The 24,880-nt window shown below is 29.6% G+C and overlaps 1 protein-coding gene across 1 annotated transcript in view; it reads left to right on the forward strand.

Moving 5' to 3' along the window:
* The first annotated feature begins 19,085 nt into the window (after positions 1-19,085).
* LOC108753200 (ATP-binding cassette sub-family A member 5-like) overlaps positions 19,086-24,880 on the forward strand; it is a 26,818-nt gene continuing 21,023 nt past the window's right edge. Inside the window, exons 1-2 of the mRNA XM_018494590.1 lie at positions 19,086-19,161; positions 23,251-23,372. Of these exons, the coding sequence (XP_018350092.1) occupies positions 23,280-23,372 (93 nt within the window). The 5' untranslated portion in view covers positions 19,086-19,161; positions 23,251-23,279. The remainder of the gene's footprint in view (positions 19,162-23,250; positions 23,373-24,880) is intronic.

Raw genomic sequence — 24,880 nt, forward strand, 5'->3', positions numbered from 1 at the left:
CATTTGATGCTTATCCATTTATCTATTTCGAGGATCGAAGTCCTGCGAGGGTGCGCCGCTCTTTTTTGTCTAATCAGAGCGAAGTGAATTAACTCCAACACGAAACCGCGCCTAAATATTGTTCGTGTCTTGCGAAGATCAACGATCCTTTTTCACATAAATTTGACCTAGTCTTAAATACCGCGAAAATTAGAAAACCGATACAAGTCGTTTATATCGTATCTTCTCTTATCGATTATATTATAATAGAATTCTTCGCAAACGCATTCTGGCCGTTATGCAACAAGTTATTTCTTGACTATTTTTTAACTATAACTTTTTAAATATTCTAATCACATATAAATTTTTAAGAAACTTACTTGCAAAAAGAAAATTTTTCCCAATTAGTTTGATTTATTTCAAATAGCTTGATACTCTACAAAATTTGAAAGAGTATTTATTATTTTATTTTATATATACACAATGTAATAAAGATAATATTTAAATATTTTTAAAAGAATGTTTAATTCTTGACGAGAATAATCATAATTTAATTATTATCTCTTTTATAAATTATATCATCCTAATTTTTAGAATGTTTCTACTTAATTTAATATATTTGCTAATCGTAAGGTATATATAAAGTTTATATATATATTTAAATATTTACAACAAAACGTCTAATTAAAAGACAATTCATTTTCATCCTATTATAATTAACATAATGATTCATTATACTTAACAGTTTCTTACACTTTTCTAAAAATTAATAAAATTTTCTAATAAATAAAATAAATAAAATCCGTAAAAAAAACGTGTAATTTTACTCTTTTAATTTACCTGCTATTAGAAGGATAGTTAAAATTATTCCAGAACGGACATTATATATATATTCTATTAATTCTATATTTAGAGTATATATACCAGATTACATTTTTATCGCTGTAGTGTATTACTAAACTTCTGTAGATTAAAAAAAATTAAATACTTTATGAAAACATTATACTAGAAAAGTATGATAGTAAAAGAGTGGATCATAGGATTTATAATCAAAAGGGGCATATCTTTAAATCAGTTTAATTCTACAAATACAGCAATGATATCGCATAGAGGACATTGCGTCTGCGTTGTTCACGATTTGCGAATAGCAATCCTAGACAAACACGTGCTGCCACCCTTTTGACGTCCGACTCGGGGACCCTCGGGGGTAGTGGCATAGCACGAGGGATGGAAAGGCGTCAACGATAGGTCGTCGCAACGAGACTTATCCGCGAAAACAATAGCACTATATAACCAATGACGTACGTGCAAAGATTTTATCACGCGGAATCAATTAAGATAATTATGACCGAACACAGAATCGAATTTAACGTTATTTAATTGCATTATTTAACTACAAAATCGATAATTTTATCATCGATGATTAAGTGGGATTAATTCATTAAATAAACGTTTGCAAATATTAATCACTTAGTACAATTGTATTAATTATATTATAACATATACTAAAATATATTGTAATTATTGCAAAATAAATATTCAATAGCGATTATTAAAATATCATATTTATTCCTTATTTTATTTACTTTAATATAATAAATATACAAGACAGTGTGTGTTTTGTTTTTGAGCCGAAAAAGGATAAGAGTAAGAATAAGAGTAAGATAGAAAGACAGTTCAATATATTACGCGCTTTGAGATGGTATCCTCAAGTATAAAAAACGCAAATCAAAGAGAGAGAGAGAGAGAGAGAGAAGACTAATAATAATTCTTTAGTGATTTATAAATTTAAATTTATGTATATATGTATAAATATAAATTTATTTTAAATAGATAGATACATTTAATTTGATGCATATTCATAATTTTATATGTATATAGTATGTATAACATATGTATACATATATTTATATATGAATTATATATAAATATTTTTATACAGCTAATTATATTAATTTTTACTATGGTAGAAAGTGAGATATTTTTCTTTCAAGTGTATGTACATATAATGTTTAAGTTTATATTTCTTTTATTATTTTTATTTGTGTATTTATGCTTTCTTTCGATTCTCTGCTCTTAAAGCTTAGATATATCTAGCTATGTCGAATGAAACTGTTAAATGTCAGAAGTGCTTAGAGAAAGTAACATAAATTTTAATACAATATGAGTGTGGCGAAATACGAGACGATAAGAAAAATTTTCAAAAAAGATATAAAAATTTCAACTGTGTGTCTTGTTCTGTGCAACTTCTGCGCCTATCTCTCACGTGAATAGACGTATTCGCGTTTCACTTGGAAACGTTTAATTTTACGAATTACATCGATTTCGAGATACGTCGATATGTGAACAGAATTAAAGAATTCATGACTCATTATTTTATCATATATATTTATACTCTCTTATATTGCCACCTTTTTTTAGTCTTAAATCCCAATTGTATTCTGATACTATCGTGAGCACGATTATCCCCCGGCAGCGGCGCGGCGATGATGACGCGCAGCCGTGGCGCGTCATCGAGTAGTGCGCTTGTGCGAGCTAAGGACGGCGGAGGTAGAGAGCGAGGATGTAGACGTGGTCACCATCGAGGGGGTAAGGAGAGAAAGAGAGAGAGAGAGAGAGAGAGAGAGAGAGAGAGAGAGAGAGAGAACGAGCGAGTGGGGGTGGGGGGGGGAGAGGGGGAACCAACGACATCGTCGTCGAAACCGTGGCGGCCGGCGCGGTGTTGTAGGGGCGACAGGGGTTGACGGCGCGGTGAGGAGGTGTCAGAGGGCCGTGAACGCGTCCGCGGGTGTCCGGCGCTCTTTCTCGCAGTCTGATGCCGCCGGTCGTAACAACGGGTTCACGCGTGTACCGTTCAGTCCGGAGCGTAGTTCGGAGCGTAGTAGCGACGACTCTCACGGGGGCGAGAAGAGTTCGCGAGGAGAGGAGAGATTGCGCGATCGGATCGAGTCAGCGTAAAAAATTTGCGAAAGGTCGAAGCGATCGTGCGGAACCGCGCAAGCGGAATCGTGGAGCAGCATAGATTCGCTAGGCTCCACGAAAGCGCGACCGAGCCGCGATTTCACGAAGGCGCGACCGAAGTCGCGCGTGGGGATCGCCGCAGGAATTAAGGGGAATTGTGCGAAATCGCGGAGGAAAAACGTGTTTACGCGACTTCGATGAGTGAGTGACACAACTCTCGGAGAAAGACAACGGAACCTGTAGAAGAGAGAGAGAGAAAGAGATAGAGTGAGAGAGAGAGAGAAAGAGAGAGAGAGAGAGTGGGCGATCATCGTTCGATGCCGCCCTGGCGCCGTGAACTGCGGTGGTGAACCGCAGTAGCAAGATCGCGCGAGGATGAGCGATGTCGGTCGATTGTCGCGCGTAGTAACGGACAGGTAAGAAGGATTACTCCGGGAGGCACCACACCTCGTGGTGACACTGCGACAGAGCAATTACGTTCGCCGGTGATCAACCATCTCCGATCTGCTCCGGTCTTCGTCACGTAATGGCGTTGATTGGGGATCGATTGAATGTGTTGAGGTGTCTGCAGCTTGATGCCTGCCAGCCTGCCCCCCGTTTACGTTTGTCGAGGAAAGGGTGCAGGTTCTGAGTCGTTCGACGTGGACTGCTGCTGTCCAGGCCGGTAGCGGATCGATTTTTAGCGAGGGGTGAGAAGCAAGAGGGTGAGGAGCTGAGCGAACGAGAAGCGAGCGGAAACGGGGGCAGGGGCGCATCGTGTGCGTGGGCATAACGATGTGAATGTGTGGCTCTGTGTAATGTATATATATATATAAAGTATATTTATGTTGAATGTGGGTGTGTGAGTTTGGGGGTGACTTCGAGAACGGGTTGAGAATGGTTCGTCAGTAGGGTGAACCGATCGGAACGGGAAAAAGTTGAAAAAGAAGATCTCTCGAGCACCGCTTCGAGATGATCCCGTTTCTGTTCCGGAGTTGGAGATCGGCGACTTCCGGTTGACCAATCTCGCTCCCCCGAGGGCGGGAGAGGATGACCAAATCGCGGGATGACGTTGGACTTACTGTCGTAGTAATTAGTGGATGTGTAATATCTAACGAAATGCCGTACGTCTCGCTGACATTCGACTTTCTAATGGAGTCAGTATCGAAACGTTTCGAACTGAAATTGTATTGTTTCTCCAAGAGGGCGGGTGCAAGTAGTTAGTATAATGCACGCCCCATCCACTATTGCGCTACAATCACTTGAACTTACTCCATAACCGCACCTCCCGAACTACTTGCAGTAAAATCAGACATAATTATTGCGGGTACATTTCGTAGCAGATAAATAAAAATTAAAGATTGACTGCAATTGTGCACGTTAAAATAAATATGAGTCAACCTAAATCTGATTTATGACCGTTTTTACCAATGTAGATTAACTTTAGTCTCTGCAGTTCAACTTGCTCTTTATTTTTCTTTAATAATTTTTTAAAATTTTTAAAACTAGAAAAGGATGAAGGGTTATTTGAGCCGAGATTAAAATTAAACTACATTGATAGAAACGAGGATTATAGGTTCCACCACCGTAAGATTGACTTTAACCCTCCATGATGCAATGTTTTCTTCACGGCTTTTCTAGTTCAACTGGATGCTTGATTGTATTTTTCAAAGGGTTTTCAGGCTCCAAAAAATCCGACAAAATTCTGGTACACTCTTTCAACATTCAAGAATACGATTTTATAATGATACGATACGAAACGTTTTTCATTTTTTTTCTAATGTTTAGATTAGAACTAAAAAAAGATGAAGAGTTAGTCAAATCGAGATTAAAATTAAACTACATTAATAAGAACGGGCATAATTCTTAGAATTAGAAAAACATAAACAGTATGTTAAATTGAGATTAAAGTTAATTTTACATTAATGGAACTAGGTTGATTAGTTAAATAGTTACTAATGCTAGATATTACATATTGTGAAGTTTCTTGATAGTTACGATTAATAATCACTGCAGTTATGTAGAGTTGAATTATTTTATGTATTATTAGTGTGATAGAAATTTACTCAGGATGATTTCACATTCAATGGGCACTCACGCTATTATAATCCTATCTTAAATTCATCTGTTTCCCAATGATTTGTTGAGAATCTCGTCTCAAGGGACATCGAGCTTCTTCGTGTTATCTTCGAGATACACGATGGATTCGTATATGTGCATTTATACTCTTATCTGTGTAATAGTAAGAGATATCAAGGTGTGACATCAATTCACTCCTTCGTATAGACTTTCATTAAGTATTAAATTAAGAAGAAAGCAAAAGGATATAAAATAAAAAAGAATTAAAAAGAGCATAAAAAAATTAAATGATATTTTCTAAAAATAATGAAAATAAATTATTGAATAAATTGATTTGTAGTCGTTCGATTTAAAAACATTGTAATTTTACAAAAATTACGAGCAATTAAAGCAACGTTGTAAAAAATTGACTCCTTAAAAATATTACAATTCAGAAAGAGTTTATTTAACAAAAACATCGATCAAAACGTAGCTAATTGAGAAAAAGAAAAAAGTAATACGTTCGCCTTCAGTAATGAGAAAAAATAAATTATAAGTAGATAGGTTTTTTTTATGATTTTGCAAACCCTTTCTTTAAAATTATGATACAAATAATTATCACAAATGAGAGTTTAATTAATGCTGTATTTTTTTAAATGAAGATGATAATATTAAAAATACAACAATGTTTGCTCTAAAAATAATGATCGCGATACTTGAACATTTTTTTAATCCTTATCTGTCATTTATCGATTACCCGCTAAATTGATACGTATCGCTAAATTGATACTAAGAAGGAAAGATTCATCATTTAGATGATGTCAAAAGTTTTATTCGAAAAAGTAGTTTAATATTGATAACGATGTTCACTCAATGTAACAGTGATTAGTCGGAATCAATCGGAAGAGGATTCTTTAAAAATTATAATTTATTTGATGTCTGATACACTTTCTTGATGACATCATTGACAAAGATAAAGATAAGTTTGTAAACTTTTGTGCAGTCAGATATGCCTAAATGACGCAAACTGTATACAATTCTCTGATAAATCTGCTATCAAGTTATCGTGTAATAATTGCATATAATACAATGATAATTCCAAAAAATTGTGAATATATTGGAATTAGAAAAATGAAATTGGAAGAATCTAGAGATGCCTGGGAAACTAATTTCACTAATCTTCATTTTATACTTCCTGATAGTCTTTTATTATTGTCTTTTATTACTGTTATTGTCTTTATTACTGATAATTAGTTCACTATGTATAATGTTGAACTTTACGCATAATTTAAATATAAAGTAATCTTAGAAGTGAGTCAATTTTATCAGAAGTTTATTTCTCTGAACGAGATTAATTAAATTTGTATTATTTAAGTAACTTTAGATCATATTTCTCATTTTCTTACTTTAATTATTCATAATTCATCGAAGCTAATAATATGTACAGCATAATTACATTTAATAAAAAAAAGTTCAGTCTTAGATCAATTCCATTTCTCAAAATTATCAAAAGGTCACATGAAAGAGGCGACGGACACGGGAATATCTTGTCGACTCATCTTTCAAGCATACATGTCTCGGTTTGTTGCACCATTCTTGAGGTACGACTGAGTAATCATTGAGACTCGCGGAAACGTAATAGGAATGTCGCTTTCGTTCGCGAACAAAAATAGTCTTCGCCAACGTCGACTCAACTTCTCAGTCCAATTTCAAATCCGTTCGACGTAATTGTCATAGCTCGCTCTTAATTCTTTGAAATTATTTTTTCAGATTTTTAAGCTCAAAAATATTAAAACTAAGAGAGATTATTTTAATTTTTATAATGATTATATCGCATGAATAACGTTGATAATCATTAATAATTAAAAATTTTTTTGTCATTAAATTGTATGCACATGTTTACGTAATTGCACAGTGCGTCTGGTTGTCCAATAAAGTAAAATGTATATAAAAGTTATTGTTTTAGAGAATTAGAGAGAAAGCAATTCTCCATTTAATGTTTTAGTAAATAAATTTTATGTAAAATTATTATATTGTAGAATATGTTGTAAAATATTTAAGTAATATAAAAACCGAGTAAAAAAATTTTGAATAAATAACAAAAAACAGAATAGTGCTTTTATGAAATGTTGAGTACTATACTGATAAATAAATGATTTTTATATTGTCTACACATACATATTGTAAAATTAAATATTACTATGTGCTAATTGACCTGTTTTGTGTGTATATAATTTCTTTCATATTTTATTTTTTTTTTTAACGATTGTTTAATTAGTAACTTTACATATGATAATTTTAGGTACGAATAAGATTATAATTTTTATAAAATTTTATTATAATTTTACTCATAGTAGCTATATCTTTCGCGGATTAATTTTGAGTCCATATCCATTCTTGAAATGCCAACGTTTCATGAACGTTGCAGTTCACTTTATTAGGAACTGTCTGATATACTCGTCCTGATGAAGTAAACTGCAACATTCGCGAAACGTTGGCATTCGAAGAATGAATATGGAATGTATGGACACATAGATAATCTGCGAAACACATAACTTCTACGTAGAAAGTACCCGTGGAAGCCTCAAAAGTATAATCTTATTTGTATATAAAATAGTACTAGTGAACACTATACACTTACATGAGTATGTGTGTAAATAATTTATATACGGAGTTTTCATATTTATATTTTTTTGCGCATACATTTTTTCTTTTTCTATACTTTGTACATGTATCTTAATTTTTTCTTTCAGTCTGTTATTAACATAATTAACGTAGCATACCTACGAAGCAATAATAAAGCGTTCCAAAATATTGGTGATTTTCATGAAAACTATGCCGCTCTTTCCATTCTCTATTTTTATTTGTTATTTTCATCCTTCGTTCTTCTTCCTTCTTGTTTCTCGTTATTCAACGCGAGGCATCCACTGTGAATCGGGCCTAACGAACCGCGATCACGAGGTCGGAAAAAATCGATCGTGCATCAGTATATCTACTACTATTCGCTGCATATTTGGGTACGTGTCGTCGAAACTCCTCGTCCGCGCCGTCCTTTCTCCTCTGCGCTTCTGACCCTTTTCCGCTTTCTAGTCTCTGATCCACGTCGGTCGATAGACCCCGACTAGTGGTTGCTCGTAGTTACTCTGTCCTCCTCTCTCCTTTATTTTTCTCTCTGTTATTTCTTCGTAAAGAACATCACCGTTATCAGAAACAAATAGTACACATAATAAAGTATCGTTCGTATACGTGATCAATGAACATTAGAATTAAAAGGAATCACGAATAAAATATCCGTACTTCAAACTATTTAAATTGTAAAGTATTTAGAAGTTTGAGTTACTATGTGAATAATGTCTTATCGATACTAAGCAATCTTATTTGATACAGAATTTGATAGATATTATTTAAATGATGAATTTTTTTTTAACTTGATTTTTATCCTTCTCTTTGTATCAATTTGTACGAGTAAATATTACAATCGACATAAACACGTAAAAAATAAGAGTATATAGTATAATATATTAATTAAATTAATTTCTAAATATTTCTTTTATTATCATCGAACTTTTTCATATATTTTTAAAATAAGACTATCTCTTTTGTATCCCTCCAATTTTCGTCGTGATATTAATCAAATCGTGTCGACATTTAGAAAATATAAATTAATCTTTTATGATTTCTTATAATTCCTCTTGAACGATTTGGCTGTTCTTAAGATTAACCGAATCGTGTTGAAGCAGTTCTATACCTCGAGTGAATGCCCAATGACATGTCGATAAGCATCCAGTATACCTCCGTTCGCAATTATCTATGACTCTTATGGTACTTTCGGTGAGACGCTATTAATGCTACTTCTGTTATTCCATCTTGTCATTTATTAGATGTAAAGTAAGGATAAAATGACATTAGTAGCCCCGAGCGCACCTTTAACAGTAGTTCATTATGTTGTCGTTGCATAGGGTTTTTTTTATACGTAAATATAATATCTGTGTAGCGACAATATAATATACTGTCGTTAAGAGTTACAGAATTAGGGTACAGAAATCTTTGGTTCATAATCGGTTCTTATTTTAAGACCGTTTTAAATACTGTCGTAGGGGAATTCTAAATTCATCTGTATTACTGATTAAACCATATAATTCTTGTATAACCATTACTTTTTTCCTCTTTTACTAACTCGAAAATCCTTTTCCAGGATTAAATTGCATTAACGTGTCTGTGAGGTGGAGTCTAAGTTGGGAATGACAAAAAGTTTCGAAATTGAGATCTTTTTACTATTTCTTAGTCCAATATAGCGCTCTAGAGCTGTCACATCGTGACAACATTTGCTTCATATAAAAGCTGTGCAATTTGTATTTATAAAATAGTAGTCCACAAACTAGTAGTTTGCACAAAGAAACTAAGTTCCGGTTGCACCAACGTTACTTTGATTTTAAGCAAAGTTTAAAACTCTCTGTATCTCTTCCTCTCTGTCGGCTTTAAAGAAAAATTGAGAGTTTTAAGTCTCGCTTAAAGTCAAAGTACGTTGGTGCAATCAGATCATAGATGTCTAATTAAAATGTTATTGTTATACGAAAATGTATATGGTTATGTGGCATGCGTGAGTAAGATATTGATGTAGTGATGTGTCAGTGATATGTAAATCATCTGTGTGTAAGCACTATTTACAATATGACTAATCGTCTTTAGGATCCCCTTAAAGTGCTAATACGGTGCTCCGATTGGTTCGTGACATCTGAAGACTACTTAATAAATCAATCTTAAATATAAGAATCAATATGAATACCAGTCTTTGACAGGGTCTTCTATAACGTAAGCCAAATGAAATAATGGAGATAATGGGTGATGTATGTGGACAAACGATCTTCGAATAGGATACGAGGCGAATCGAAACTCGCCATGTTGTTCTCCAACTTGGGCGGACAGGCAGGAAAACGGATTTGGTTGAGTTTCGCCACAAGTTGCTGGCTGAAATCAGGTCGCTTGCTTGCGAAGTGTACAATAACCATTCGTCATTTCGTGGATAAGAGTATACGTATAGATAATATCTGGAATGTGAATATCATGGCGCGTTACAGATTATACTATACTGTATTTAATAATCTGTTTGCATATCTTTTTACATTTTTGGATCATTTATAATATGTACTTAAATGTCAGTTTTCTTGTGATGTGCGATTTTATAATGTTTTAAAAACTACCTAATTAAATCAAATCTTACGTAATTTACGCAGTACAAAAAAAAATTAAAAATTAAGCGCAACCTTTGTAAAACTCATTTACGCAGCGTAAATGAGTTTTGTAAAGGTTACGCTTAATTTTTAATTAATAGTCAGAAATGTGTAACGTCTGTATTATCTTAATGTCAAGAGTTTCCACTTTTCGTATATTATTCTTGCCTTTTCATAATTACGAAGCACGAATGTGTCATTTGTTGATCAGAAATTAGTTGATCATTAATTAAAGTGAATGATCATATTATTTTAAAGTTATATCTATTTCCTGTTTTCAGGCAAAGTAATTTTCACGAATTATTATTATGTATACGCAACGTTTTAAATATTACATTTACATTATTAAATATAATTTAAATAATTGCCTCCTTTATTTTTTAAACTAAAGACTAAACTAAAGAAGATGTGGGTGTGATATTAATATCACATATCTCTTTTAATTTGAAAAGTAAAGGGGGTAATTATTGTCGCGCTTAAATATTTAGATTAAAGTTTTACGTTTTTTTATTTGTTATTTCATTTTTAATTTCTTATGAAAGAAACGTAGGTCATTGTCATGTAATCATCGAGTTATCGGCATCTTGAGAAATTAAGCAAGAAACTTAGGCCAAATTTAATTTCAGCTCGTAAAAATACATTATTTCGTGTAATAGATAATATTTTTAGTTATTCTTAGAATATTTCTAAAGAAAAGTAAATATACATTAAGTTATACATTTACATTTTTATAAAAAAAGTAAAATTCATTTATTCAATAGATATTTTTTTCCATCTGTTTATATTTAATATTTATATTAAAACGCAAATAAATTTATATAAGAATACAAAAATTAGAGAAATAATATATTAAATAATAAACTATTTAACATTTAGACACATTTTTTTTTAACACATAAATATAAATATAAGAAGCAATATCATAATGCGAAAATCAGTTTTCGAAATTGTTTTATTACAAAATTCTTAACAATTAATTTATAAAATTTAATAATATAAAGATATTAATTGAAATACATTTTCGTCTCCACTAAAATAAATTAACACTTGATGCCGAAACTATCAGGTATACAAGGCAGCTCGTTGGATATTGATGTAAGGGAGATTAAAGGACTCAAGGGTGCCATTAAACGATCCGTTCTTCGAGGTCACGTGGCATGACGCGATGGAGCCAACGTCATCATCTCCACACCGATATTCTTTTGATCTGTCAAGGACGAGAGTTCGTTGTCTAGACGAATCGACGGCTAAGTAGCGCTCTTCAAACGCGGTGGGACGCATTAAATGCCGAAGCATTTGATGTCAAAAGAGACGGTAGTAGGACACAGGTATATAGCGATAGTGAGGATGAGACTCGATGACGATGGTGGACATTCGCGGAAAGGATTAAAGCATGGGATCAAAGTGAGATAAGCAGCTCCTGTCGTCGGCAGAAATTCCGTGGAGCACGATCGATCATGCGAAATCGTAGAATCCACTTTAAGCGTTCTGTACCTGCTGTCTCTCATGTTTTCCTTTACAAAGCGAAATTTATGCCCGCTTGTTTCAGAAATAACATACTCTGATAGAAAACAAAGTAGAGTTCCGGCAACTACAATATGACGATTCTGAAATTTAAATACTCCTCAACTAGTTTTATAAAGTCATGGGAACAAAAGTGGTTCTGAGGACTGTTAGAATTGCAGTCACGGCACAAATGTGACGTCTGACAGTATTATTTCATTAGCTGTACGTAATTATTAAAAATCAATAAAATAAAGAAGTTATAATACATAATTGTATAAACTTTGTATCTTGTTATATAGACATAACAATTATATTCTCTCTTCCGATTCAGATACGAACATTTTTCTAAAATTAGTCATAAATATACAATCTGACAGACTTTTTGTATTAATAATAGAGGAATGTCATCAGATAACCAACATACTCTCTAAACTTCTTGGACTGAAATCTCATTCCAATAGAGTGAAAATATAGCCTTTTTTATTTCTCAAAAAATTTTTATTTTGGACAATATTTATTATACAAAAGCTAAATTTTAAAATTTTATAAACATAAATATGAACTAGAAAGTGCCTCCTCAAATAATATAGCAGTTTTTATAGTAATTTTTGTAATTTTGTAATAATTAACTTTTTTGTAAAATAAGAAAAAAATGAGCATTTGACAAAATGAACCTCTAAACTGACGCAGTAAATGATAATGTTATATATTCTTTTTTTTACAGGAATCATCTGTGTAAAATATCTACAAGTAAATGTATATAAGATTTTCTAAAATGCTTTTACTTTTATATAAAATATTTTTTGTTAATTCATGTACATACTTTATGTTGTTCTGCAGGACGCGCAATTTCTTTTTTTGAGAGTTTTCCATAAATACACGATTGCCTTTAGCTTTGATAGGGCTGTTTAACGCTATATATAACGCAACACTATAAAGATTAAGTTAGCTTATGGGTCTGTCTTAGAGACAGGTGTCGGTTTTTCAGTGACGCTGCACCGATTTTATATTTAAAATCATATTATGAAAAAAATGAGAAAAAAATAAAAATAAAGCTGATTTAAGAAGCTACAAACATATATAAAACAATGTAATTGTATCAATAGCCACTATTATTTAAACTACGCAAGTTAAACAAGAAAATTGTAAAATTTTATTTTTGCATTTGTAGAATTTTTTAATTGATTTTGTATACAAGCTACAAATATATAAATTATGACTTTTTATTTCTTTAATTACTTAAATAGATCATGTTTTTATCAGTGTTAATAAAGTGCAATTTCGAGAAATAAGGGATTATTTCTTTTAGATCTATGTCAGAATCAACGACTTTCCTTTAATATATTTTCTGTTAATAAGATTATTTTACATTATTATTTTTTATATTCTATCTTATCATATTTTTTATAAACATTGTTAAGTTTACTTAATTTGTACAACTCATTTTTTTTACTACAACTTTATAATATAAATACGTATATTTGAGATGTTATATATTTTTTATTTTCTGGTTGCTGATATTAATTTTTTTCTCTGATAAGGGAACAACGCAATTTTTTTCCTCGATTGAATTTTTGCCAATAGGTTGGGCATAAAAAAAATTGATATGTATTTTGTTGTTTGCTCAGACAATAGTTTAAGACATATCAAACTATAAAATTGGTCTTTCGGATTACATGCTTAAAACTCTAGATCGTTGATTAAAATATCAGTAATGACAATTTTTTTTAATATTAGCAAGTTTTATAATAAGCATTTAGAAAGTTTAAAAATTTTTATAAAAATTTTAGAAAAATTTGAAAACATTTAGAAAGACACATTAACAGAATTAATATACAAGATGTCTCACAATTACCAAATTTCCTCTTAAGGACATATTCTTGAGGTAATTTTGAGACAAAAATCCTAATACAAAAATGTCGAGACTACAATAGATTTTGAATTAATTGATTAAAGATAGTGTGTAATTCAAAAACTATATAGCCTCGATATTTTCGTCTTAGAATATTCAAAAAAATCCAGAAATAATAATAGAGGCTCTAAAAGTAATATGGCTTTTTACTTATAAGCATTTAAAGTTAGCTTATAAATAATTCAAAAAATTATTGTAGCCTCGACATTTTTGTATTAGAATTTTTGTCTCAAATTTATTTTAAGAATATGTCCTTAAGAGAAACTTCCTAGTAGTTATGAGACACCCTGTATAAGGTATTTTTCAATGAAAAGTCCTTTAAAATTAATTCTTTATGTTTTTCTGATTAAAAATGACATGAAAGACGTATTTTTTATACATATTATCGGATGCTTTTTTAAATGAGGTTCTTATACCCGTTGAAGACGTAATAAAATACTGTGTAAAATTTTATTCGATAAAAAACATCTGTGAAATCTGTGAAACAAATCGACTTTAAAGGGAATAACGTCAAAGGGGGACAAATACACTACTGCAGCACTCACCGCAAGTGAGGTGTGCAAGTTGCATTACACAAAAGTACATTAATAAGCTTTAAAAAATTAAGTTTCAAAAATTAATTCTTTATTTTTAATACCAATTGCTTGTGTTTGCTTCTGTCAGACTTAATTTCTTCTAAAACTGTATATTAATTTAGAAATTTCGTATCGTTAGTATCGTAATTAAAGTCTGAAATCATTAGACCACAATTATTTATTTTCCTGTATTACTAAAATCTTTCAATGTATACAAATCCATACCAAGCCATTTTGCAATCAGGATACTAATAATGCGACTTTTTAAAGGATGAAAACATGAAAAGTAACAAATTTTTGTATTAGCCTGAATGATAAAAATTTGTACTTTTTACATTTTTGTCCTTTTTCAAAACATTAATGACAATATTCTAAAATAAAAATGAAATTTGTAATCACTTTAAAGATTTTTAAAAATTTTTTAAAAGGTCACTAAATAAAAAAATATAAAAAATAGTGATAAATCCTCTTGCACAAAGACACTTTAATAGCGATCCTGCTTAACTCTATATTTATAATTTTGTTATTATATTACTATAACTAATTATAACGATATTATATGTTACGTATACATATAAATGAAAAGTAAATTATTAAAATTACCAAAGTGAACGTAATTAAGTTACGTTATAATTCATCGAAGAAGATAATCACACCATAATGTTAGACGTATAACTTATACTTAATGAAAGCACATGTATACTCCTAATTTAATTAAACTCGTCATAATTTATCATACTCTTGATTGTGATGCTTATCTTAATGGATATATTGCGATTATCGTAATTTAATGTATATCTAATTTTACGTGTTTATGAAAACTTTCAGCTTCTGAAGAAACGTAACGTAATCGAGTTTCAGGACCCCTCTTATATACGGGCGTACACCCTCTCAATTGCGATCGCAATGGCGACATCCTGTCTGTAGTCCTTACCGCAGTAACCCTCGCATTGTGGGGTGACGACCCTGCGTGACCGTTCGCGTACTGCGTTTCCCTCTTGTATTTCAGATTTATTATTTATTAAAGAAAGAGAAAGAGGGAAAGGGGGAAGAGAGGCGGTGGGGAGAGGTAGTGTCAAGAAAGAAAGAGTGCATGCCAAACTCGATAGAAAGACACGTAGTTGATTAAAGATTCTATTTCTTCTCAATAATTCTCAATGATAAATTATTTTATGTTTGGGATAACGAATAAAAGAAAGATCTGAGACATTCTTTTGCAAATTTAAATCTTTTCTGAAAAAATATAAAAACATTTTAAATGTTAGTTTATGAGAGTAACAAAATTTGCGTTACAAATAAAATCCAAAACAAATAGAAATGCGTTATAAAAAAGATCAAATAATATTATAATTGAATATTAAGAAATAGGCGATTGATGATTAATAATTAGAATTGTAGCTAGATAAAAGAAAACACATATATAGTTTCTTTAGGAAAAATATGTAGGCAAAATGGATAATAAATAATAAGATTAGAAATAAGACCTATAAGATTTATGTGAGAACATTACCTGAAATGGATCATATTTTAAATAAGTAATTATTTATGTTTTTTTTTTTATACCAATTAGCAAAAATTATTTATTAGACGCAATTTTGCTAAAGAAAAAAGTTGTTCGTTTTAACATAAAGTATCATGTTCTGTACTCTGAATGTGCGAATTTTGAGACACCCTTTTATATATACAAAGACAGTTTGTTATAATGTTTGTATTATAATGTGTTTGATTTGAATTCGAAAAAGTTTTTAAGAATTTTTAAATTTATTTATACCAATCAAACACATTGTAACAAACTTTTTTCTCTGTTTTTTTCGTAAACCTTTTTGACGTTAAAAAACATTTCTGAAAAAAGAAATTTGGAGATAACAGGGCAATAGGAATCGGGCGCGGTAGTCGTTGCGCAAATAATATACATATATAACACAAAACTCTTCATCACAATAACGTGTTTACATGTTTCAGATCATTTTTAATCCTCTTCAGAGACATAAATTATCTTTATATATACAATGTATACGTAGTAACTATCTTTGTCATAGTGAGCTCCTTCTACTACACAAAAATCCTATATCAAAATTAAACTCAGATGAATGTTAAAAAGATAAATCTCTGATATATTCTAAAATTTGTTTATCTCTTTTCTTTTTTTAACATTAGTTATTACGTATACATTGTATCTGTAAAGGTGATTTATATGTCTCTGAAGAGGGCTCAAAAATGAGTCGAAACATGCGTTTTTGTAATAAAGACTTTTGTGTTATGTCTGTATATTATAATATATATAATATATTTGCGCAACGACTATCGCGCCTGACTCCTATTGCCCTGTTATCTCCAAATTTCTTTTTAAATAGTAAGGAGTTCTTGTAAATTGATTTATGATTTCTAGAAAAGTAAGTTTTTATACAAGAAGTTTGATATTTTTGAAAGTCGAAAAATAATCATACCAATTTTTTTTTAAAGCTTAGAAAGTGTACTTTAAAATGTTTGTTTATCAAATTTTTTTGATGATGTTTTATCAAGGTACACTTTTAATATATTTTTTTCAATATTTTTATTTCACTTTAAAGTGACTGAAAAATTAATTTTCAATTTTATGTAATTTAGCAACAAAATATCATAGAGATAAAATTTAAATACTAGTTTAAAAAGTTTTATTTTTCCTCATTAAAATACATTTTTGAAAACTTTTATACGATTTTTTTTTACTAATTACATACTTAATTTTTTGTAAAATGCGAGGAAAACATAAGTATTCCTGAATTTATGGCATTTAACAATAGCATATATAGTAAAACTTATATCAATATGAGCGAATTTTTCCTGTGTTAATGACAGGAAGGAAGACTTCCTTCCTGGTCAATGAATAAGAACACCGCTTTGTGTCATAAACACGTAGAGCTATTTCATAATATTATCGATCTTTCGTATTTGAACTGCATGATGAGCAAGGAATTAATAATTTATATGTAACAAATATAATAATAATGTTCCATCAGATCAAATTAGTGTCATAAAATGTCAATAAAATTATACAATTTTATGACGTTATATTTAATAGTAATTAAAAAGTAATTAATCTTAAGTTATATAAACATGGTTTGAATATATTAAATATTGCGTCTACAAAAAGGGATAGTTTTATTTATTAATATAAAGTTATTTGTGGATAATTATCTATCACAAATAACAATTATCTTAATAGAAGGTAATAATTAGAATGTACTTCTATGTAACAGAAAAATTAATTAAAATAATTTAATATTGAATTAATTTTATATAAAAAAAGAAACATATAATACAAAGAATTTGAATATTATAAAAAATTTATATTAGAAAATTGAAATATTTTTGGTAATAATAATAATATATAACGACAAGAATGAGGTTTTATGAATTCCTAAATATGATACTAACAGAATCATTTTATTATGTTATCGATCTTCCATATTTAGAACGGCAATGTACGCAGTAAACTAAGAATTTCTATGTATACATATAATAAATAAATGATTTTTTTTTAACATAACAGATCTTTGTTACATTGCACATATACTACAATCAAACAAATTACTATTGAATGACAAATTAATTTTAATGCTATTTAATATTTAAACTTTTTACATAATACGTAAACTGTGGAAAATTCATGCAATTATCAAGCAACTTTTCTTGCTCTATAGATAAAACGACGTCTTGCAGCTAAGCGATGAGTTTCTTGCGGACATGATCGAATGGGACAACGTGGGAAAATCAAGAGGGAGAACTTCAGACTGCTGAAGGCTCATTCCTTTGGTCTTCAACTAGGCACGTTTTTAAATCACGTTCATCGACCGCAGGGAAGTTTGACCTGGTTGTGGTCGAAGGTACATAAGTCTTCCTCTTTTTTTAACTTTGCTTTTCTTTTAATATATGTTAATTTATAATATATTAAATTATCTAGTTGGATTAATTCAATGTTTTCAAATTATAGATGTATACACAATAATGAAAATTATCGCGAATTCATCATTCTTTGATTTCTATTGTTTGCTTTTTGACATTTTAGCATTTGGATATTTTTGACATGCAAATTAAAGATGCTTATATGGAGAAAAATTTTTCTTGTACAAAGTTTTTACGATATTTAGGTATGTTTTGCAAATCATATTAAAAGGAATTATTATATTATGGTTTTATCGTCTAAAGCTTTTTGGCAAACTGAAAAATTTCCATTTTTATTTATTACATTTTCTAGAATGAGAAAAATTCATTAAAATCTAAATTTATCCAAGTTTTAATATTATACATTCGTAGTTGGTTACATTTGATAATATGATTTCAATAAGACATTTCTGATTCCTTTTATTATACAAATGTCTATTTAAAAATGAATTATTGATAGTCACGAAACTTAAGAGCTTATCTTTAAATCAAAATTTATAAAAAATAATGTAATGGAAAAATAATTTAAATATTAGGTATTTTTAAAAATTATCTAGGAAAAAAATTCGATTAAAGATGATATTATCATAAAAAAAAGGTTTGCTGCAATATGAAGTGATTTTCTTGGTATACATTTTAGGATTTAAAATATTAAAATTAACATTTTTTTTATCTTCTGAAGAAATGGAAAATGAGTTGAGCAATAAAAATAGCATTGAAAGAATAATAATTGTAGTCTTCTTTTTCGGTAGTTTGCGGCGCTAAGTATGGCGAGGAGCAACAACAATGGTTGTGGACGCGGTTCCAAGCATACTGTCCGGCGTTGCGATGTCGCCGTCATGTCACGTAGTAAGGCAACGTTCCAGCAGCATGAATCGATTGGCGTTGTTAACGGAGGCAACGTCCAGCAACGTAGCAACAATGACAGTACCGGGAACAGCAATGGCATCATCACCGGCAGCAATCATAGTCCACTAGAAGGTACAGCAGACTAGAATCATCCTCTTGAACGGACTTGGCGCACTTCACGATTAATGTGAGTATTTTCTCATTTATATTGTTTTTTTTTTTATAAATTTGAAGAAATTTTCTATTAAATGGAGTTTACAAAAAAAAATTTAAATTAATAAATTTTAACTTTTTCACTGAACGATAAAGTTTATTTGGACCAAAAAACTAGTCTGATTGTTCTACACTTGACGACGTATGTTATTTGTTCAGAGTAATAATGAGATAAGCGTGTGTGAAAAAAACTTATTTTTTATTAATATCTGCTAATGTAGATTAATTTTAATCTTAATTTAATTTATTCTTTATCTTTTTCTACTTTCAAGGAATAAAAAAATAAAAAGTAAATTAAACTTGATCTTAAAATAAACAGATAATAAAAGAGTCTAACTAGATGTTCGTTGCTAACAATGCAATTTAATCTTTAAGAAATAATAATAAAACAATCAGTTTTTTGATCAGTTATCGGATCATTCTCAATGTGAACAAATGATTACAGTATAATACGTTCAAATTGTTTCCGTTTCGTTTTTTACAATTATTTCTTACGTATCGAGATGATTACAGTGTTGTAAGAAATAATTGTAAAAACCGGACGGAAATAATTTTTAACATATTATGCTGTAATTACAATATTTGTTCACATTGAGAATTATCCGATAACGAATCGAAACTGTTTGTGTTTTACTATTATTTTTTAAAGATTAAATTGAATTATTAGCAACAAATAATCTAGCTAAGCTCGTAGTTCTTTTATTACTTGTCTATTTTAATTTTAATTATTTGTGCCCTTTATCTATTTCCTTATTTTAAAGTTAATCTATTGGTAGAATTGAACATAATAGCGAGAAAAACGTTTGGAATAAAAAGATTTCAAATAAGAGAGGAATAAATTCAAATTGATTTAGAATTAATAATATTCACCGTAGCTTGTGTGGCTGTTGAAATCAGTGCAAGTATAAAACAAACGATATACTGTTTTATGTATTTGTAGATTTTACTTGTTTATTATTAAACACATGCGTTGATTTACGATAGGGAGAAGGGACTTTTTTTCCTCCTCTCAAGGGAATACTTTAGAAAATCTGTTCTTTTAATCATGCGCTTTCATCGCATTATTGAAGATTTTTTAAAAATAATTTGTGATTCTATAAGAAGAGTAAATTATTTTTCTGTTCTTGTAAAAATGATTATACATGTAACGATATAATACAAAGCAAATGTAAATTACATATGAAGCTAAGAAGTAATTGTTTCTCAACTTGCAAACATTGTTTTAAAATTATTCTGTTCTTTACAATTATTTTTTCTAAGGTAAGTACAGTTTAGCATATTATTAAATATACAATATAAGATGTTCTGAAATTAGCAAAATTCATGTTCAAAATACTATAGTAAGAAAGTTTTCGGAAAATTAAGTAAAAATGTTATTTGTATGCTAAAGCGTGTGTTCATCAACATTCACTAACGAGAGGATAATCACTTAATTAATGTAATCATGGAACAAAGTCGATACAAAGATAATTGTATATGCAACCACGAGAAATCATTGTGTAATATTAGATAAAATCATTTATTTACCAAATGATTTCATATGTAAGAAAGAAAATTATATGTAATCAGATAAAATTGTACGAAATTAAATGAAATCATGTAATCTATTGAATATTTATTTCAATATTTCAGCTATATAGTGCTCCCTCGCTCACTGAACTGTTGCACGCGCGACTTATGGACAGATAGATGATTATCTAAACGTAGTTTATAATTGGCTATATTTAAATCTTTATTATCTAAAAAATTACTGCTTAAAATAAAAATTTACAAAAAACTTTTTTACTTAACTTTTAGAGAATTTTCTTACTATTGTATTTCAAGTCGCGAATTTTTGGAATATTTTACATATTATTAAATAAAATAATAAAATAAATTAATTAATATAATTGTAAAATAGATATAATTCTAATCTACAAAAAATTACAATTTGTAATGTGCGATTGTATATTTGGAAATGAATACTTTTGTCTGAAACTTCCACGGGTAATTTCAAAGAAACTACGCGATTTGTATAGTTATAAATATCTTTAATAATGTATGAATTCTTAGAATCGTGTAAAATGACTGTTGATAGAGAAAAAAAATGTATTTGTTTAAAAAATATTGGTAAATATTAATCTTTAAATGCATAGATTTGTCATTAATAAAATTAAATTTTCACATATCGAATCTCGTACAAATATTGTAAATTATAAATTTATTCAAAAAAATTTTTGAAAATTTTTAAAAGAATATGTAAAGAAAAAAAACGTTGACGTTCTCAAACAATTTCAAACAGTTTCAAACAGGAAAAACAGTGACATGCAATTTATGTGCGGTAATGTAAAACCATTTACACGCCTACACACAAAATACTTTCGTATACATAGAGGACGTATTAAATATCACATTGCACAGGACACTCAAGAATATATTCTATAAAGGTTTAGTTGGTACATAATCTGATTGATCTTTCAAATTGCAGTCGCAAACGATTAATTAACGTAAATGTTGAACGTTAGATTGGCACAACTATATTGTTACTACGCGAATTTACTGTAGTGCAAACAAACGAAGAGAGCGGATAGAGAGGACATGAAGGGGAATGTGTCGCGCAGTTGTGCAAACAAATTCAGCTAATTAATCGGGAAGAGCGCGACTGTTCTGCAGTTGAACGCCTACATTCGAGTTATAGCTCCTTCTCTTTGTCGTTTTCCGCGTGTTACTCGTTATTAGAGTGAGAAAAGGCGAGATATTCTATATTTCTCCATGGAAACATTAATAAGTGGCAAGTTTTGTCATAAGCAACAGATTTTATATATATAATACACACAGAGTGTTTCTGTATAAGTAACCCCTTTTTATCTCTGTTGTTAAACTAACAATATAGATAATAAATATAATATCAAATTAAATGATTCTAACTAAATTATAAGCACTGTGATCACTTTAAAAAATTATTTATGTTAAAGAATGCAGAGATATGCATAATTTTTATACGATAAAGTAAATATTTCGATACCATAAAAGTTGTAGTGTCCGTTCTGACGAGTACAACGGTATATGATATAATAAAATTATTTTATAACAAAGTATACAAATGATTTATTCACAAGTTATTTTGGTCTAAAGTTTTGCGAGGATTACTACCTTTTCAGTTTCGGCCCCGCAACAATTTGACATTTAATATGTTATCAACTGATTATACTTGTCAGAACGAACGCTACAATTTTTATTATATCAAAATATTTACTTTATCGTATAAAAATTATGCATGTCTTCATTTTCCAACATGGATAATTTTCCTAAATGATCACTGTGTTCACAATATAGTTTAGTTAGAACGGTTTAATTTGGTATTATATTTGTTAGATCTATCTTTATTAGTTCACGAAATAAAAATAGGTGACATTTATATAATACTATCCTGTATATGTGCATATGTGGTTTTTTATTTACAACTGTCAAAAATTCGTATTTGTAGTTTATTCATTCGAATGAGAAAATATAATAATAAATAATAACTGAATATTAATTTGTTCGTTTTATATGCATTAATTTTTCAACGAGCTTCTAATGAAAATTAATGGAATTATTGGAAATTTATAGAAAATATCTGGAAAATGAGATTATTGTTATTATATTACAATTTTTATTAAGAGTGTTACGTTTAAGCTCAAAATTTTGTTGCGTGATAATAATGGAAAATTATGTAATTGTGACATAAATATTTAATATTCAACTAATACTTTGCATGCAATATCATGTTATATAAAAGTATGTCATTTAAATTGCTTAACTCGATATGTTAAAATTAATAATTAAGCTTAACAAATAAATTTTAGTTCGAGAGATAAATGTTCGTTTAAAATTATTGATGTAAGAATCCAATTTTGTTTATTTTTATCCATCTTGAGATATTGTAATATCTTTTTTGAGATATTCTGTGTTTCAAAGTCGAATTAGAATTGGACAGAAATGGTCTACTAAAATAATGCAACAAAATTTGAGCTTCTATTCTTGTTATTCATCAAACATTGAAATTTTGTCGCTGTATAGTTTGTTTATATTTCTGTTTTAGAGAACGAGAGGGTGAATGCATCTCGCAGAATGAATTCGTGCGCGCTCTACTTTTCCCGATTGCGGGCGATGCTCGTAAGAAATCTCCTGCTGAAGAAACGCGACACGCGGAAGACGTTTATGGTATGTTTTAATTTTATTTTAATGCATAATATTTACTAATGCATTTAAAATTTTCTATCATCATAACAATTGCCGCATAACATTTCTTGCGTTAAGGTCATTTTCGGATTTTTTAAAATAGACTTTAAAATAAATGAAAATCACATTAAGTGACTAAGACAAAATGTTGGGGTTTTTATTTTAAAATAGAACTTTAAAATAAAAACCCCAACATTTTGTCTTAGTCACTTAATGTGATTTTCATTTACTTAGTAATTCTTGGAGAAATATGGTAAAATTAAAAATCGGCACCTGTCTCAGAAAATATGTCGCGGACATGTGCCAAATGGATATTCGTGCCACAAATATATCATCATGTGCAGAAATGTATTGCCAACATCATTCTTGAAAATCTCCTCTAAAAAGCAATAATTACTTACTAAAATCAATCGGGTCAAAGTGACGAATTTTAAAGCTCGCTAATCTGTGAAAAAAAACGTTATAATTGATATTGTTTACACATTAATATGAAATCAACTTATATATATTATTTTCTATACCGAAGACATAGAATGTCAACGTCAAACATTTGCGATACTGTTTGTTGGGAAGATTGTACAACAAGAAATTTTATAATTTAACGAAATACGTTTAACTGGAATATATAAAGACTTTTATTTTATGTGTGTGTGTGTGTGTGTGTGTGTGTGTAAATAAGATTCTGTCTTCACTTTCGATATTAATTTTGATTTTTTTAAGTTTTTAGTGCTCCTAATTTTTAGTTAGATCAAAACATAAGTTATCTTAATTTTTTCTTTTTTTTTCTTAAGTTTGATGATCAATACACAATAGACATGAAAAGATATATATTATTTCAACAATTTAATATAAGTATTATTTAACTTCACAGTTAAAGCTCTCGTCGAATTTTCACCGAGAATAGCTAATTTCACATTTATTAGGTAGAACCGTACAAGAGTGAGACAAAAGTAAAACAACGAAAACGAAAAGACGCGGACGTCTGCGAGAATGACGACGGCACGGCTAAGTCTTGTCACAGACTGTGTTCGCCAACTGCATGTTACCAATCGGTCGTTTTTGCGTAATCGCAGTGCCAACTGGGCCAAGGGTTAGCGACGAAGAAAAGAAACGCTTCTCTATCTCATTGAATTTTTCACGCTTTTTTTTGCTCTCACTATGTGCATATGAAAAGGTCACCGAACTAATTAGTATAATTGAAAATTAAACCATAATAAGAGAAAATTATATAATTCTAATTTGTTCAAATTAAAATTATAATTGATAAAAATAATATTCGAAAATTATTTTCTTAAATACAATAATTTATAAAATTATATATATGTATAAATTATATATATTAGTATAATTAAACTTAACTGAATTAACGAATAATTTAAAAAATTGTTAGTAATTCGATATATAATCATTTCTCATGTATAAGTGTCTCAAGTATAATATTATAATTTTATTATAAAAATTTATTTTTTATAGATATTTTGTATTTATTT

This window comes from Trachymyrmex septentrionalis, unplaced genomic scaffold (assembly GCF_001594115.1).
Source record: "Trachymyrmex septentrionalis isolate Tsep2-gDNA-1 unplaced genomic scaffold, Tsep1.0 scaffold66, whole genome shotgun sequence".
Lineage (NCBI taxonomy): Eukaryota > Metazoa > Arthropoda > Insecta > Hymenoptera > Formicidae > Trachymyrmex > Trachymyrmex septentrionalis.